The 19660-nt window shown below is 42.8% G+C and overlaps 2 protein-coding genes across 2 annotated transcripts in view; both read left to right on the forward strand.

Annotated features, from left to right (window-relative positions):
• HDGFL3 (HDGF like 3) overlaps positions 1 to 19660 on the forward strand; it is an 87036-nt gene that overhangs the window by 40372 nt on the left and 27004 nt on the right. Inside the window, exons 2-3 of the mRNA XM_056572162.1 lie at positions 525 to 601; positions 18591 to 18729. Coding sequence (XP_056428137.1) covers positions 525 to 601; positions 18591 to 18729 — 216 coding nt within the window. The remainder of the gene's footprint in view (positions 1 to 524; positions 602 to 18590; positions 18730 to 19660) is intronic.
• Positions 14978 to 16451, forward strand: LOC130368466 (60S ribosomal protein L21-like). The gene has a single exon (XM_056572163.1). It carries the CDS (start codon positions 15165 to 15167, stop codon positions 15645 to 15647), a length of 483 nt encoding a protein of 160 aa, XP_056428138.1. The 5' UTR covers positions 14978 to 15164; the 3' UTR covers positions 15648 to 16451.

Below are 19660 nucleotides of genomic sequence, written 5' to 3' on the forward strand. Positions count from 1 at the left end.
ACACCACGGGGTGAGATCTTGCGTGGGGCCCCAGATCGAGGGAGTTTATCAGTGGTCTTGTATGTCTTCCATTTTCTAATAATTGCTCCCACAGTTGATTTCTTCACACCAAGCTGCTTGCCTATTGCAGATTTAGTCTTCCCAGCCTGGTGCAGGTTTACAATCTTGTTTCTGGTGTCCTTTGACAGCTCTTTGGTCTTGGCCATAGTGGAGTTTGAAGTGTGATTGAGGTTGTGGACAGGTGTCTTTTATACTGATAAGTTCAAACAGTTGCCATTAATACAGGTAACGAGTGGAGGACAGAGCTCCGAAGAAGTAAAGGAATTAAAATCAACCCCCTCTTTTTACTGGTTAGTTGCCACATTTGATTTGACTGAAGTATTCAGAAATAAATTACTTTTGCAATCCCCTCTTGAACTGTTGGCCCTGATGATTTTAATTCCTTTACATCTTCGGAGCTGTGATGCCAAGTGATGTGTGGGAAAAAAAACAAACCCTGAATAAACATTTATTCATGTTCACAGATTGATGAACTGCCAGAAGGAGCAGTGAAACCACCTGCAAACAAGTTTCCAATCTTCTTCTTTGGCACCCATGAAACGTAAGTTTTTACTTATTTCTGATTTATTGTAATATTATAAAACGCTCACATAACTATGTGCTCATACTTACCCATGGAGGCAGTACATGTACACAAACCTCAGAGGGACTATGTACTGTACATATAACTGTAATCTTGTGTTCAGGGCCAGTTTACTATATAGAGCACATTACAGTGTGAGAACAAAGGGAGAGCATTGCTACAATTAACCTGTTAAAAAAGGTACTTGGCATGTGGGTATTACCTAACCAGCTTTAGTTTTGATCTATTTTCGCCCACAACCCTTTCGTTAAGGTGTATAAACCTTACTGTGCTAATTTTCGAAGATGCAGTGTTAACACCAGGCATTGTACAGTTATCTGATGTAGAAATAACTACATCTGCCTTGCTACAGTGCACCAGAATTTAGTGTAGGAGGATCTTTTATACACTGTTGGGGTATATCTGTGAGAATGGTACCGATGGATCCCAAGCAGTTAAATGGTAAACATAAGACTTGTAAAGCAAATTACTGAACATTATTCAAAACCTTTTTTTAAGTTGTGAAATAGTGTTAAAGGGGTACTCCGGTGGAAAACTTTTTTTTTTTTTTTTTAAATCAACTGGTGCAAGAAAATTATTCAGATTTGTAAATTACTTCTATATAAAAATCTTAACTCTTCCAGTACTTATCAGCTGCTGTATGCTCCACAGGAAATTCTTTTTTTGAATTTCTTTTCTGTCTGACCACAGTGCTCTCTGCTGACACCTTTGTCCATGTCAGGAACTGTCCAGAACAGGAGAGTTTTGCTATGAGGATTTGCTCCTACTCTGGACAGTTCCTGACATGGACAGAGGTGTCAGCTGAGAGCACTGTGCTCAAACAGAAAATAAATTCAAAAAGAAAAGAACTTCCTCTGTAGTATACAGCAGCTGATAAGTACTGGTAGAGTTAAGATTTTTAATAGAAGTAATTTACAAATCTGTTTAAAGGGGTTATCCAGGAAAAAAAAATTTTTTATATATCATCTGGCTCCAGAAAGTTAAACAGATTTGTAAATTACTTCTATTAAAAAATCTTAATCCTTTCAGTACTTATGGGCTTCTGAAGTTAAGGTTGTTCTTTTCTGTCTAAGTCCTCTCTGATGACACCTGTCTCGGGAAACGCCCAGTTTAGAAGCAAATCCCCATAGCAAACCTCTTCTAAACTGGGCGTTTCCCGAGACAGGTGTCATCAGAGAGCACTAAGACAGAAAAGAACAAACTTAACTTCAGAAGCTCATAAGTACTGAAAGGATTAAGATTTTTTAATAGAAGTAATTTACAAATCTGTTTAACTTTCTGGAGCCAGTCGATATATAATAAAAAAGTTTTTTCCTGGAATAGCCCTTTAACTTTCTGGCACCAGTTGGTTTAAAAAAATTTTTCCCACCAGAGTACCCCTTTAAAGGCAAGGCTAATGCTTTGCTAAAAGTGGAAAAAATTTAACTGTACCGTAGCTGAATCATTTATTAAAATAAAATAAAATTTACTAACACAGTGGTTACATTCATCAGTTTATTCATCATCAGATTTATTAGGAGCTGCATGCCTATTTATAAAGATTTCGGCCACAACTTAAAGGGGTATTCCAGGAAAAACCTTTTTTTATATATATCAACTGGCTCCGGAAAGTTAAACATATTTGTAAATTACCTCTATTAAAAAATCTTAATCCTTCCAATAGTTATTAGCTTCTGAAGTTTTCTGTCTAACTGCTCAATGATGATGTCACATCCCGGGAGCTGTGCATGATGGGAGAATATCCCCATAGGAACTGCACAGCTCCCGGGACGTGAGTCATCAGAAATAGTTAGACAGAAAACAGCAACTCAACTTCAGAAGCTAATAACTATTGGAAGGATTAAGATTTTTTAATAAAAGTAATTTACAAATCAGTTTAACTTTCCGGAGCCAGTTGATATATATAAAAAAAAGTTTTGGCCTGGAATACCCCTTTAAGCTAATTCACTAGTGTAAGTCCTAGTAAATTCGGCTGGCGTATGACACCCCTCCCCCCTTTTCACTTTCTTGTTTAAAAGTGGCAAGGGCTGCATTAATCTGCACATAGTCGCAAAGGGGCTTCTGCAAAAATTTGCATCTTGAAGGATGCCTAGGCATCCTTCTGCATAAATACCTTCACATTGAATTAAAGCCTACATCCAACGTTTAAAGGGGTACTCCAGAGGAAGTTGTATAGTTCTTTTCTGTCTGTCCGTGTCAGGAACTGTCCAGAGCAGGAGAGGTTTGCTATGAGGATTTGCTCCTACTCTGGACAGTTCCTGATACAGACAGAGGTGTCAGTACAGAGCACTGAGGTCAGACAGAAAAGAACAACTCAACTTTCTTTGTAGCATACAGTAGCTGATAAATACTGGGAGGATTACAATTTTTAAATAGAAATGATTTACAAATCTGTTTAACTTTTTGACACCAGCTTATTTAAAAAAAAATGTGTTTTCCACTTGAGTACTCCTTTAACCCCTTAAGGACCAGGCCATTTTACACCTTAAGGACCGGAGCGTTTTTTGCAATTCTGACCACTGTCACTTTAAACATTAATAACTCTGGAATGCTTTTAGTTATCATTCTGATTCCGAGATTGTTTTTTCGTGACATATTCTACTTTAACTTAGTGGTAACATTTTATGGTAACTTGCATCCTTTCTTGGTGAAAAATCCCCAAATTTGATGAAAAAAATGAAAATTTAGCATTTTTCTAAATTTGAAGCTCTCTGCTTGTAAGGAAAATGGATATTCAAAATATATTTTTTTGGGGTTCACATATACAATATGTCTACTTTATGTTTGCATCATAAAATGTATGAGTTTTTACTTTTGGAAGACACCAGAGGGCTTCAAAGTTCAACAGCAATTTTGAAATTTTTCACAAAATTTTCAAACTCACAATTTTTCAGGGACCAGTTCAGGTTTGAAGTGGATTTGAAGGGTCTTCATATTAGAAATACCCCATAAAAGACCCCATTATGAAAACTACACCCCCCAAAGTATTCAAAATGACATTCAGTAAGTGTATTAACCCTTTAGGTGTTTCACAGGAATAGCAGCAAAGTGAAGGAGAAAATTCAAAATCTTCATTTTTTACACTTGCATGTTCTTGTAGACCCAATTTTTGAATTTTTGCAAGGGGTAAAAAGGAGAAAATTTTTACTTGTATTTGAAACCCAATTTCTCTCGAGTAAGCACATACCTCATATGTCTATGTTAATTGTTCAGCGGGCGCAGTAGAGGGCTCAGAAGGGAAGGAGCGACAAATGGTTTTTGGGGGGCATGTCACGTTTAGGAAGCCCCTATGGTGCCAGGACAGCAAAAAAAAAAACACATGGCATACCATTTTGGAAACTAGACCCCTCAGGGAACGTAACAAGGGGTAAAGTGAACCTTAATACCCCACAGGTGATTCACGACTTTTGCATATGTAAAAAAATATATATATTTTTTACCTAAAATGCTTGGTTTCCCAAAAATTTAACATTTTTAAAAAGGGTAATAGCAGAAAATACCCCCCAAAATTTGAAGCCCAATTTCTCCCGATACAGAAAACACCCCATATGGGGGTGAAAAGTGCTCTGCTGGCGCACTACAGGTCTCAGAAGAGAAGGAGTCACATTTGGCTTTTTGAAAGGAAATTTTGCTCTGGGGGCATGCCGCATTTAGGAAGCCCCTATGGTGCCAGAACAGCAAAAAAAAAAAAAAACACATGGCACACCATTTTGGAAACTAGACCCCTCAGGGAACGTAACAAGGGGTAACGTGAACCTTAATACCCTACAGGTGTTTCACGGCTTTTGCATATATAAAAAAAAAAATTTTTTTTTTACCTAAAATGCTTGTTTTCCCAAAATGTTTACATTTTTAAAAAGGGTAATAGCAGAAAATACCCCCCCAAAATTTGAAGCCCAATTTCTACCGATTCAGAAAACACCCCATATGGGGGTGAAAAGTGCTCTGCTGGCGCACTACAGGTCTCAGAAGAGAAGGAGTCACATTTGGCTTTTTGAAAGCAAATTTTTCTCTGGGGGCATGCCGCATTTAGGAAGCCCCTATGGTGCCAGGACAGCAAAAAAAAAAACACATGGCATACCATTTTGGAAACTAGACCCCTCGGGGAACTAAACAAGGGGTAATTTGAACCTTAATACCCTACAGGTGTTTCACGACTTTTGCATATGTAAAAAAATATATATATTTTTTACCTAAAATGCTTGTTTTCCCAAAAATTTAACATTTTTAAAAAGGGTAATAGCAGAAAATACCCCCCAAAATTTGTAACACAATTTCTCCCGAGTACGGCGATACCCCATATGTGGCCCTAAACTGTTGCCTTGAAATACGACAGGGCTCCAAAGTGAGAGCGCCATGCGGATTTGAGGCCTGAATTAGGGACTTGCATAGGGGTGGACATAGGGGTATTCTACGCCAGTGATTCCCAAACAGGGTGCCTCCAGCTGTTGTAAAACTCCCAGCATGCCTAGACAGTCAACGGCTATCTGGCAATACGTGGAGTAGTTGTTTTGCAACAGCTGGATGCTCCGTTTTGGAAACAGTGGCGTACCAGACGTTTTTTATTGGGGAGGGGGGTTGTATAGGGGTATGTGTATATGTAGTGTTTTTTTACTTTTTATTTTATTTTGTGTTAGTGTAGTGTAGTGTTTTTAGGGTACAGTCGCACGGGCGGGGGTTCACAGTAGTTTCTCGATGGCAGTTTGAGCTGCGGCAGAAAATTTTCTGCAGCTCAAACTTGCAGCCGGATACTTACTGTAATCCTCCGCCCATGTGAGTGTACCCTGTACGTTCACATTGGGGGGGGGGAACATCCAGCTGTTGCAAAACTACAACTCCCAGCATGTACGGTCTATCAGTGCATGCTGGGAGTTGTAGTTTTGCAACCGCTGGAGGCTCCGTTTTGGAAACAGTGGCGTACCAGACGTTTTTCATTTTTATTGGGGAGGGGGGCTGTGTAGGGGTATGTGTATACGTAGTGTTTTTTACTTTTTATTTTATTGTGTGTTAGTGTAGTGCTTTTAGGGTACAGTCGCACGGGCGGGGGTTCACAGTAGTTTCTCGCTGGCAGTTTGAGCTGCTGCAGAAAATTTGCCGCACCTCAAACTTGCAGCCAGATACTTACTGTTATCCTCTGCCCATGTGAGTGTACCCTGTACATTCACATTGGGGGGGGGGGGGGGGGGGGAACATCCAGCTGTTGCAAAACTACAACTCCCAGCATGTACGGTCTATCAGTGCATGCTGGGAGTTGTAGTTTTGCAACAGCTGGAGGCACACTGGTTGTGAAACCCTGAGTTTGGTAACAAACTCAGTGTTTTGCAACCAGTGTGCCTTCAGCTGTTGCAAAAGCTACAACCCCCAGCATGTACGGACAGCGGAAGGGCATGCTGGGTCTTGTAGTTATGCAACAGCTGGAGGCATACTACTTTGGCTGGGGATGCTGGGGATTGTAGTTATGCAACAGCTGGAGACACACTGGTTTGCTACTTAACTCAGTGTGCCTTCAGCTGTTGTAAAACTACAACTCTCAGCAGTCACCGACAGCCAACGGGCATGCTGGGAGTTGTAGTTATGCAACCACCAGATGCACCACTACAACTCCCAGCATGCACTTTAGCTGATTGTGCAAGCTGGGGGTTGTAGTTATACAACAGCTGAAGTACACTTTTTCATAGAAAGAATGTGCCTCCAGCTGTTGCAAAACTACAAGTCCCAGCTTGCCCATAAGGGAATGCTGGGAGTTGTGGTGGTCTGCCTCCTGCTGTTGCATAACTACAGCTCCCAGCATGCCCTTTTTGCATGCTGGGAGCTGTTGCTAAGCAACAGCAGGAGGCTGTCACTCACCTCCAACGATCCAGCCGCACAGGTTAGTCCCTCGCCGCCGCTGCTCCTGGGGCCTCGATCCCAGGGCGATCGTGAGGTGGAACCAGTGCCACCTCACCCCTGCTGGCTATGGCTGTTCGGGGCCGTCTCTGACGGCCCCGATCAGCCAATAATTCCGGGTCACTGGAGACCCGATTGACCCGGAATCCGCCGCAGATCGCTGGACTGAATTGTCCAGCGATCTGCGGCCATCGCCGACATGGGGGGTCATCATGACCCCCCTGGGCGATATGCCCCGATGCCTGCTGAAGGATTTCAGCAGGCATCGGGCACCGGCTCCGCTCCAGATGGTTGCGGGGGGCCGGTAAAACACATGACGTTCTCATACGGCATGTGTCCTTAAGGACTCGGAAATGGAGACGTATGAGAACGTCATGTGTCCTTAAGGGGTTAAAGTGGTACTCCGGCCCTAATACATCTTATCCCCCTATCCAAAGGTCAGGATACTCCAGCCCCGTGGTCGTCATGCTGCACACTCGGATAGGATAGGGGATAAGATGTATTAGGACCAGAGTACCCCTTTAACCCCTTAACGACACAGGACGTAAATGTACGTCCTGGTGAGCTGGTACTTAAGGCACCAGGACGTAAATTTATGTCCTAAACATAACCGCGAGCATCGAAGCGATGCTCGGGTCATACGCGGCAGATCATGGCTGCTGATAGCAGCCAGGGACCCGCCAGTAATGGCAAACATCCATGATCGCGCGGATGTCCGCCATTAACCCCTCAGATGCCGTGATCAATAAGGATCACGGCATCTGCAGCATCGTGGTCACTAAAATGGATGATCGGATCGCCCGCAGCGCTGCCGCGGCGAACCGATCATCCAGCACGGCAGACGGAGGTCCCGTCACCTGCCTCTGCTGCCTTTCACAGGTCTTCTGCTCTGGTCTGCGATCGAGCAGACCAGAGCAGAAGATGACCGGTAATACTGATCGGTGCTATGTCCTATGCATAACACTAAACAGTATTAGCAATCGAATGATTGCTATAAATAGTCCCCTATGGGGACTATTAAAGTGTAAAAATAAAAGTTAAAAAAATGAGAAAATCCCCCTCCCCCAATAAAAACGTAAATTGTCCCATTTTCCCTATTTCACCTCCAAAAAGTGTAAAAAAAAATATTTTATGTACATATTTGGTATCGCCGCGTGCGTAAATATCCGAACTATTAAAATAAAATGTTATTGATACCATACGGTGAACGTAAAAAAAAAAGTCCAAAATAGCTGCTTTTTTATAACATTTTATGGTATCAATAAAAAGTACAGATCATGGCACAAAAAATTAGCCCTCATACCGCCACTTATACGGAAAAATGAAAAAGTTATAGGTCTTCAAAATAGGGGGATTTTAAATGTACTAATTTGGTTAAAAAGTTTGCGATTTTTTTTTAAGCGCAACAGTAATAGAAAGGTGTATAATCATGGGTATCATTTTAATCGTATTGACCGAAAGAATAAAGAACACATGTCATTTTTACTGTATATTGTACGGCGTGAGAACCACACCTTGCAAAATTTGCTAAATTGCGGTTTTCTTTTTAATTTTTCACACGAATAGTATTTTTTAGGTTGCGCCATACATTTTATGGTAAAGTGAATGATGGCATTACAACGGACAACTGGTCATGCAAAAAACAAGCTCTCATACTAGTCTGTGGATGAAAATATAAAAAAGTTATGATTTTTTGAAGGCAAGGAGGAAAAAACGAAAACATAAAAAGGCCCAAATGGGCTGAGTCCTTAAGGGGTTAAGGCCTGTTTAAAATTCAGCTCCACTGCAGGAAAGCACAGGCCTTGTTGGGTGGTACAGTTGGCAACTTTACCATGCATAGAAAGTGAAAGGTCAGACCACCACTGATCACAAAGTGAGGAGTCAAGTTCATCAGAAAGGACTTGTGAACTGAAGTCGCTGGGCAAGTACCATGTTAAAAACTTCTTAGTTCAAGCGTTACTGTAATTTCCAAAAACTTTTGACATGTAATCTAAACAAAAGGTTAGATCGCAATGGGTTTTAGTCCTGAGGCCCGCTGCAATTCTGAGTTTTAAGCCTGTGAAGAGCCCAAACGCATAATTTCCTAACCACTGCTTCGTTGGCTTATAACTCGAGATCACAGTGAGTCTTAGTACATCTGTACGAAAAATAACGTATTTACCAAACAAAATGCTACAACATATTCCCAGAACAACTGCATAAAGCACAGAACAGAAATGTAACCGTATACACAATAACATTTATTCGGTGCTTATGTGTGCAACGTATACAGCTCATAGCGTTAAAAGAGTACCTATCATAAACTAAACTTTCCCTAATCTCCCCCCCCCCCCCCACCCTCTAGCTGTCCCTTACTCTCTCTGACACTATCCTTGTTTTATTTATTTTTTCTTTCGCTAAAAACTGCTTAAAAATACCTTATTTCCTTATTACCGGCAGTCTGTGAGAGAGTGGCCCGGCAGGCGTCACATGAAGCCTGGCTGGGTCAACTTCCACCCTTCCTCTTCTATGCTGGTTATCTCCCCTCTGCGCGCGCTGCACTGAGGTTACGCGCAGTGGAATCAATATTACAGGAGGAGAAGGGGGAGATGCAGGGGGTGGGGATATTTAAATTAGGCACAAGCGCGCACGTTTCATATAGAGGAAGAGAGCGAGCTGTGGCTGGCGTCATTTCTTGGGAGTGGCCCGAACATGATGCGTGGGGGGGGGGGGGGGGGAAGTGAATCATTGGAAAGTCCGACTCGTCACAAATACAACTTTGTCAGTCGTTAAAAAAACAAAACGTTATGGGTCTTAGAATGTAAGGAGGAAAAAAACATTAGCCAGAAATCAAAATTTGCTTGGCCATGAAGGGGTTAATGAGAGTGCCCATTTAAGAATGTATACATGCGATAAATGCTGTGAACATATGACGATATTTTATGAACGTATGTATGATAAATACTATGAACTTATGCGTGAATAAATGCCAGGAATGTATATATGACATAATAACTATGAACGAATACAGAATACATGTTCCACATGTTGCATGATGTAAACGATAAGAACGTATGTATGACATACTGCTATGAACGAAGCACAGAATTAATGTTATATATGCATACAATAAATACCATTACATAAACATAGAATAAATACTATAACCATATGCCTAGCACAAATGCTATATCACCTATGCACAGAATGATAACATATGCACAGAACAAACTCTATAACCTATGCCCCACAAAAAATGCAGTAACATAAGCACCGAATAAAACTTAAAACATATGTTATAAATGTATGCACAGAAAATTGCTACAAACTTATGCACAGAATACATGTTATAACCATATGCCCAGATAAAGCTGTAACCGAAATCACAAAAAACAACCACAAAACATAGAATAAATGCTCTACGGTAAGCACAGAATGAAAAGCTATAACATGCAAAGAATAATGCTACAAACATACACAGAACAAATGCTAAAACCGTGCGCACAGAAGTACTATCACATAAGCTCTGAATGATTGCTAATGTATGCCAGACATACTATACCCATGTGAACAGAATATATACTACAACGTATGTTTACCATAAATGCAATAACAGAATGCCCAGAACAAACGCTACACGTAAGCACAGAACAAATGCTATACCCGTCTGCACCCAGCAAAAGCTATAAATGTAGGCACAGAATAACGCTAGAACTATATGTACAGAATAATGCTAAAACGTATTCACCAATATAAACGCTATGTAACCAAGACACATACTAAATGCTGTAACCGTAAGTACAGAAACAATGCTATACTGTATGCTCCTACTAATTCCATAACCATACTCACAGTCCAAATGCAGTAACCAGTATGAAAACTATAACCAAGTTCACACAAACAATGCACTAAGCCGTATGTATGGGAAGAGTGTTCTAACCATATGCCTGGAATAAATGCTATAACCGAATGCACGGAGCAAAAGCTAAAACTGTACACACACATAATAAATGCTAAGACCCTCTGCATATAATGCTTATAAGCGTATGCCGATGACAACCAGAACACACAGCAACAATAATAAACTAGAGCCCTTGACAACGTGTTAAGTACCATGGGGATGCAAGCATCGAGATATTGTTACTCTGAAAATGTGTCTTTTACGACAACTGTGAAAATGGCTCATCCCACCGGCTGACGTGTCAGGTACCATGGGGATACAACCATCTATGTGTCAAGTCATCACTCAAGTGGGAATGCAACACTGTGACAAACTAGTAGCCTATGACCTATACATAAATTGTAAAACCTAAATGCATAGTGCATACTTTCTGTACACAAATACTAGTAGTGTCTTAGTAAGTAACATAACCACGGTGCTATTTTATAACTAATTATTCGATTTTTGTACATATATATATATATATATATATATATATATATATATTATTTATTTATAACAACAAGGTTTTTTTTCTTTTACCATGTAACCTCTTGCACCAATCTAATTCTATCCCAAGCCACATGAACAACACATTCTTTGACCTGTAGATAGAATTTACATTGCGTCTAGTAGCTACACCGATGCTTACGTTGCATATTACATAGGGTCAGCTGCACCAAACGGCTACTGAATGCAGGATGAGGGCACTCCGAGGCCTGCTGCGGGCACCCATGCCCTCAACCATATACCCGCCGCTACCCAACATCCCTCCCACAACCGCCATCTCCCTAACGGAGCCTACCCACAAGCTGGTAATAAGATACGGAACCAGTTTTGCTTGAGGAGGGGAAACAACAGCGATGGCCAGAGTGAGCACAGGCCCTCCCAGAAACAAGAAGCCAGGCCTGCAGCACATCCCTCCCCAGCAAACGGGCGTGTCACAGGGTAATGTCCTCACTGCCTGTAAGACGGCCATAGCCGCACCCGACCCCAGGGCCGGCCAGATATAGGTAATGGCATGGGTAGAGCCGGTGGCCACCTAGCTCTTGCTCCTGCACCCCCTTGAAAGTCCACCCGACTGACCTTACTTGATTACCGCAACTTGTCTGGTTCCACCGACTCAACGTGTCGCAAAACGCCATGTACGCTCCGCCTATAGATGCAGGGGGCATTTTATACTTACGCCCCCTGCACTAACTCCTGTACACCCCACCTGGAGAGGAGGAGCGTAGTATAATCATGCCCCTCGCACAAATACAGCCCTGACGGGGTTAATACTTATTCATGGCTGCAATTATTGGCACCCCTGAAATTTTTCTAGAAAATGAAGTATTTCTCACAGAAAAGGATTGCAGTAACACATGTTTTGCTATACACATGTTTACTCCCTTTGTGTGTATTGGAACTAAACCAAAAAAGGGAGGGAAAAAAGCTAATTGGACATAATGTCACACCAAACTCCAAAAATGGGCTGGACAAAATTATTGTCACCCTTTCAAAATTGTGGAAAATAAGATTGTTTCAAGCATGTGATGCTCCGTAACAGGTGTGGGTAATATAACAACCACACCTGAAAGCAGATAAAAAGGAGAGACGTTCACTTAGTCTTTGCATTGTGTGTCTGTGTGTGCCACACTAAGCATGGACAACAGAAAGAGGAGAAGAGAACTGTCTGAGGACTTAAGAACCAAATTGTGGAAAAATATCAACAATCTCAAGGTTACACGTCCATTTCCAGAGATCTTGATTTGCCTTTGTCCACAGTGCACAACATTATCAAGAAGTTTGCAAACCATGGCACTGTAGCTAATCTCCCTGGGCATGGACGGAAGAGAAAAATTTATGAAAGGTGTCAACACAGGATAGTCCAGATGGTTGATAAGCAGCCCCAAACAAGTTCCAAAGATATTCAAGCTGTCCTACAGGCTCATGGAGCATCAGTGTCAGCGCGAACTATCCATCGACATTTAAATGAAATTAAACGCTATGGCAGGAGACCCAGGAGGACCCCACTGCTGACACAGAGACATAAAAAAGCAAGACTAAACTTTAACCCCTTAACGACGCATGATGTAAATGTGCGTCCTGGTGAGCTGGTACTTATCGCACCAGGACATACATTTACGTCCTATACATAACCGCGAGCATCAGAGCGATGCTCGAGTCATGCGCAGCAGGTCCCGGCTGCTAATAGCAGCCAGGGACCCGCCGGTAATGGTGGACATCCGCGATCGCGTGGATGTACGCCATTAACCCCTCAGATGCCGTGATCATTACAGATCACAAATTCTCCAATCCCCTTCTGGGAGGAAACCCTCTATTCCGGGGAACAATACCCTACCTGTAACCCAATTAAAATGTAACTTTTATTCTTATTCATTAAAAAATGTCTGTGACAACGTGAAAACTTATATATAGTTAAAACTGTCAGGAAATACAGAGTGTCTTCTGGTATAAGCCCACTAGGTGGTGCTACAGCACTGGTTTAGGAGTTATCCTATTTCTCACTGTACATGGTCAGTATCTCCACTCTACCACTGCACAGTAACTCCACACTTTTTACACATACTGTATTCCTGTCTAAAAACTTAATAGATCACGGCATTTGCAGCATCACGGTCACTAAAATGGATGATCGGATCTCCCGCAGCGCTGCCGCGGCGATCAGATCATCCAGAACGGCAGACGGAGGTCCCCTCACCTGCCTCCGCTGCCTTCCACGGGTCTTCTGCTCTGGTCTGCGATCGAGCAAACCAGAGCAGAAGATGACTGATAATACTGATCAGTGCTATGTCCTATGCATAGCACTGAACAGTATTAGCAATCGAATGATTGCTATAAATAGTCCCCTATGTAAAAAGAAATGTAAAAAAAAGTAATAAAAAAAGTTTTAAAAATGTGAAAAAGCCCCTTCCCCCAATAAAAACGTAAATTGTCCCATTTTCCCTATTTCACCCCCAAAAAGTGTAAAAAAACAGAAAAAAAAAAGTTTAAAGGGGTTATCCAGGAAAAACTTTTTTTATATATCAACTGGCTCCAGAAAGTTAAACAGATTTGTAAATTACTTTTATTAAAAAATCTTAATCCTTTCAGTACTTATGAGCTTCTGAAGTTAAGGTTGTTCTTTTCTGTCTAAGTGCTCTCTGATGACACGTATCTCGGGAACCACCCAGTTTAGAAGCAAATCCCCATAGCAAACCTCTTCTAAACTGGGCGGTTCCCGAGACCTCGTGTCATCAGAGAGCACTAAGACAGAAAAGAACAAACTTAACTTCAGAAGCTCATAAGTACTGAAAGGATTAAGATTTTTTAAAATTGCTAAATCTGAAGGGACAGATGTTACAGAACTACAACTCCCAGCATGCCTGGGCAGTCCATGCATGCTGAGAGTTGTAGTTTGGCAACATCTGGAGGGCTACCATTTGGGCACCACTGTAACAGTTGTCTCCAAACTGTGACCCTCCAGATGTTGCAAAACTACAACTCCCAGCATGCCCAGGATCCAGCATTCTCCAGCGATGATCTGGGATCTCCAGGCATCTTCTCCTGCAGGTAACGGCCTCAATCTTCTTCCCATGATCCCCTCGACATCCAGAGGTGGGCAGAACGGGGGGTTGCTATGGCAACCCACTGTCCTGCTCTGCCATTGGTCAGAATCCGTTCTGACCAATGGCAGGGGATAGGAGGAGATCGCAGCTCTGCGACCTCACTCCTAGCCCTCAAGATGATCGGGGCTGTCCCTGACAGCTCCGATCATGGCTATTTTCCGGGTGATCGGGTCACCAGAGACCCGATCAGCCCAGAATAGCAGAAAATCGCATGTCTGAATTGACATGCGATTTTCTGCGATCGAATGATTTCAGCAGGCATTCCGGTCCGGTCCCCAACTGGCTAGCGGCGGGGAACGGAATTCCCATGGGCGTATGCATACGCCCCACGTCCTTAAGGACTCGGGATGCAGGGCGTATGCATACGCCGGGCGTCCTGAACAGGTTAAAGGGGTATTCCAGGAAAAAAAACATTTATTTTTTTTACATCAACTGGCTCCAGAAAGTTGAACAGATTTGTAAATGACTTCTATTAAAAAATCTTAATCCTTTCAATAATTATCAGCTGCTGAAGTTGAGTTGTTGTTTTCTGTCTGGCAAAAGTGCTCTCTGTTGACATCTCTGCTTGTCTCGGGAACTGCACAGAGTAGAATAGGTTTGCTATGGGGATTTGCTTCTAAACTGGGCGGTTCCCGAGACACGTGTCAGAGAGCACTTAGACAGTAAAGAACAACTCAACTTCAGAAGCTCATAAGTACTGAAAGGATGACAATTTTTTAATAGAATTAAATAACAAATCTGTTTAACTTTCTGGAGCCAGTTGATGTATAAAAAAAAGTTTTTTCCTGGATAACCCCTTTAAAGCCCAAATGGGCTGAGTCCTTAAAGGAGTACTCCAGCGCAAAATAACTTATCCCCTATTCAAAGGATAGGGGATAAGTTATAGATTGCGGGGGTCCGAGTGCTGGGGAACCCCGGGATCTCCTGGACGAGGCCGCGGCAGTCTGCAGGAAGTGAAGTTTCGTCCCCAGCAGAAAGCCCCGTACCAGAGATCGCGGGGGGCCCCAGCACTCGGACCCCCGCGATGTATAACTTATCCCCTATCCCTCGGGTAGGGGATAAGTTATTTTGCACTATAAATGTCCTTTAAGATTAAGGTGCAAAAATGATGAACACAAGAAGAAAAAGGCGAGGAACCGGGTATATGTTCTCCAGACCCTTCTGTAAACATGGCGTTGTCCCTTTGGCAACATACATGCGCATCTACAAGAAGGGCGATATTGTGGACATTAAGGGTATGGACACCATTCAAAAAGGCATGCCACATAAGTGTTACCATGGCAAGACTGGCCGGATCTACAATGTTACACAGCATGCTGTGGGTATCACTGTGAACAAACAGATCAAGGGTAAGACCCTTGCTAAGAGAATCAACGTTCGTGTGGAGCACATTCGCCACTCCAAGAGCAGAGACAGCTTCCTGCAGCGTGTCAAGGAGAATGAAAGGAAGAAAAAGGAAGCCAAGGAGAATTGCACTTGGATCAAACTGAAGCATCAGCCAGCCCAACCAAGCAAAGCTCACTTTGTGTGCACTTATAGAAAGGAACCTGAGCTCCTTGAGCCAGTTCCCTATGAGTTTTTGGCATGAAGTCACCATTAAAACCTTGTTCTTTTTGGAACCCAATGCGTGTCTGATTCTGTGTTACATTGTATACCACTAATTATAAATGAAAATTACATACTGTCCTATAAGGGAAAAAAAAAAAAAAGCAAGACTACATTTTGCCAAAATGAACTTGAGTAAGCCAAAATCCTTCTGGGAAAACGTCTTGTGGGCAGATAAGACCAAGAGAGCTTTTTGGTAAAGCACATCATTCTACTGTTTACTGAAAACGGAATGAGGCCTACAAAGGAGAGAACACAGTACCTACAGTGAAATGATGTTTTGGGGTTGTTTGCTGCCTCCGGCACTGGGTGCCTCGAATGTGTGCAAGACATCCTGAAATCTGAGGATTACCAAATGATTTTGGGTCGCACTGTACAGCCCAGTGTCAGAAAGCTGGGTTTGAGTCCGAGATCTTGGGTCTTCCAGCAGGACAATGACCCCAAACATATGTCAAAAAGTACCCAGAAATGGATGGAAACAAACTGCTGGAGAGTTCTGAAATGGCCTGCAATGAGTCCAGTTCTAAATACCATTGAACACCTGTGGACAGATCTTAAAATTGCTGTTGGGAAAAAGCGAGACCTGGACCAGTTTGCAAAGTAAGAGTGGTCCAACATTCCGGCTCAGAGGTGTAAGAAGCTTATTGATGGTTATAGGAAGCGACTCATCTAAGTTATTTTTTCCAAAAAGTGTGCAACTAAATATGAAGTTAAGGGTGCTAATAATTTTGTCCAGCCCATTTTTGGAGTTTGGTATGACATGATGTCCAATTTGCTTTTTTTCCTCCCTTTTTTGGTTTAGTTCCAATACACACAAAGGAATACACATGTGTATAGCAAAACACGTGTTACTGTTATCTTTTTCTTGAAAAATTTCAGGGGTGCCAACATTTACGGTCATGACTGTATGTGAGCCAATTCATTTTTTGTTAGGGCTTGATCACTCGCTAAATTTCTTGCTAAGTTAATTGTGGAACCCTGATCTTCTAACTCCATGGTAAATAGAACAGAAATTATCTGGAATCGGCTCTTATGTCTGCTGTCCCTTTGTCAAATAGGACTTCTGCCAGAATCCAATTCCTATTCGGAAGTTCCGCTACAGAACTTCCAACCTGTGAACTAAGCAGAGGAATTCTCATTGAAATCAATGTGAGGCTGCTGCAAGGCAGAATTCGCCCTGAATATCCTCTGACTGTCAAACTGTTTATGGTAAATAATGTCAATAAACCTTTTTATTGGGGGAGAGGATTTTTCAATTTTTTTTAACTTTTTTATTTTACATTTTTTTACTTTAATAGTCCCCATAGAGGACTATTTATAGCAATCATTTGATTGCTAATACTGTTCAGTGCTATGCATAGGGCATAGCACTGGTCAGTGTTATTGGCGATCTTCTGCTCTGGTCTGCTCGATCTCAGACCAGAGCAGAAGACCCCGGAAGAAAGCCGGAGCCAGGTGAGGGGACCTACGGCTGCCATGCTGGAGCGCTGCGGGCGATCCAATCATCCACTTAAAGTACTGCACTGCCGCAGATGCCGTTATCTGTATTGATCACGGCATCTGAGGGGTAATGGCAGACATCCGCGTGATTGCGGATGTCCTCCATTACCGGCAGGTCCCTGGCTGTGGAACGGTGCTCGCGGTCATGGCGAAGCGTAAATATACGTCATGGTGCGTTAATTCCCACAGCACCATGACGTACATTTACGTCCATTGTCGTTAAGGGGTTAAAGGGGTAAACTTTTTTTCTTTTAAATCAACTGGTGCCAGAAAGTTAAACAGTTTTTTAAATTACAATATGCAGAGAGAGACTCGGCACCTCCTATACTAGCACTCAGGATACAGCAATCTACTCAGTTTCCCTATGTCTTCCCTTGCAACAGCTAGAGGGACTTCGGTGGTGCTCAACGTGTAAGGTAAGTCCATTCAATATTCATATAGTAGAAAAGAAAAAATGTGGACCAACTCACCACACCAACCCAGGTATTCTATGCAAGTGGTACTTTATTCCAAAGCTTCATGGTCTGACGAAGCGCTCAGGCGCCAAACGGTCCCGTCACCGAGAGGATACCCCCGCGTCCCACATCCACTCTCCCCTGCTTGTCTTCCACGGTTGAAGCTTTGGAATAAAGTACCACTTGCATAGAATACGTGGGTCAGTGTGGTGAGTTGCTCCGTATTTTTCCTTTTCTACTATATAGATTTGTAAATTACTTCTTTTAAAAAATCTTAATCCTTCCAGTACTTATTAGCTGTTGAATACTACAGAAGACATTATTTTCTTAATATAGTGTCTGTACCTGTGTGTGACAGTTTTCCCACAATTCTTCTGTGATTTTCACTCCAATATTTATTTTTAACAGCATACAAAATGACTGTTGTCTCAGATTTTTCCCAGCTTGCAATGCGGCTGAGACCTGACTCACTAGTCAGCTGATGACAGAGAGCCTGTCTGCTTCAATGGGTGGAGAGATCGCTTGGTGGGAGAGTGATCAATCTGCAACTAATGCAACAGCTGTAGGCACCCTGATTGAAAACCACAGGTCTTTTGAATGTATGCAGCTCATTTATTTTTCAATGGGTGGGGTGGCTGATGTGTGGGAGGGAGAAAAATGGAATTGTGGGATTTGTAGTAAAAAAAAAGAAAAGTCAAACAGGAAATACCAGTTCACAAAAGCTAGCCACAGTGTTATTGTAATCTCACAACATAGCCATTTAGCCCCAAGACAAGCGCAGATGCTTTCTAAGCATGTCCATTACTGCCTGCCAGGTATGTACTAAAATCACCTTATGGTGGCGAACCCCTTTAACTCCTCTTTTATCAAGACCGACAAAGATAATATAATAAAGAGAAGTAGAGGAATATTATAGAACAATCAATGGAGCCATTTTCTGTATAGCATCTTTAATATTTTCCTTTTTTTAGTGCTTTTTTGGGACCCAAAGATCTGTTCCCTTATAAGGAATTTAAGGACAAATTTGGAAAGTCAAACAAGCGGAAAGGATTCAATGAAGGATTGTGGGAAATCGAAAACAACCCTGGAGTCAAGTTTACTGGATACCAGGTATTGCGTGTTTACTATTTCCACATAAAGGACAGTAGGAAAAACTTACCGATGAGATTGTGCTGTAGTGTGCATCGTAGAAGAAAAAAGACAATTGGGGAAAATATCAATTTTGTATGTCTTTGTGCCATTTTTAAGACTGTGTCCTCAGGTTGGACATATTTAAAGTGCAACTGTCATGAAATCTGGGTGCAATAACCTGCACACAGCCTTTGTACTGTGTGCAGGTGGTGTGTATTGCAATGTTTTTACCTGATATTTGGAGGCTTTTATGACCCCAAAAAATGCTGACATTGCCACCACCACGCCGACCCTCTGTATGTCAGCAATGGGACCGCTGTGTGATTGCAGGGATGTGGAATTCCTATTGCCCGACGCCCGGGACTAGCAGTTTTGGGCGCCAGGCAGGTGAATTTGTCCGGCCCTTAGCCCGGCTTCGAGCAAGCAGGGCCGGACCTGACAAGTGCGGTGGCGATCTGCAGTCTGTATGGAGCGGGCTGCCGACTCCTGCCCGCTCCATACTCTGCCGCCTCCGACAATAAAAAACTGTATCCTCGGAAGTAGAGCAGGGGAGTTGAGAAGCTGTGTATTTGTCTTCTCTCCCCTGCTCTGCAGACGTGCGGGGGGGAGATGAGGGGGCGTGGCTTGTTGCTCCCCATGCAGACCTGCGTCCTCTGCCTTCACTCCCCCCAGCTGTAGCTTCGGAGAGCTGAGGGGAGGAGGCCCGTCTGCACGGGGAGATGCTTGCGGCGCTCTGCAGTATGTATGGAGCGGGCTCGGGATTCCTGCCCGCTCCATACTCTGCAGCCCCCTGGCTGTTCTCAGTAGCCGGGGGCCGCCGCTAATAGCCAGCATGCGGCGATCGCCGCGGCTGGCTATTAACCCTTTAGATCGCCGCTGTCAAAGCTGACAGCGGCGTCTAAAGGGACAT

The sequence above is a fragment of the Hyla sarda genome, chromosome 4 (genome assembly GCF_029499605.1).
Source record: "Hyla sarda isolate aHylSar1 chromosome 4, aHylSar1.hap1, whole genome shotgun sequence".
NCBI lineage: Eukaryota > Metazoa > Chordata > Amphibia > Anura > Hylidae > Hyla > Hyla sarda.

Bases quoted from the DNA above. Each gene is read 5' to 3' on its own strand.
- LOC130368466 (XM_056572163.1), top strand. From the start codon at position 15,165: ATGATGAACACAAGAAGAAAAAGGCGAGGAACCGGGTATATGTTCTCC.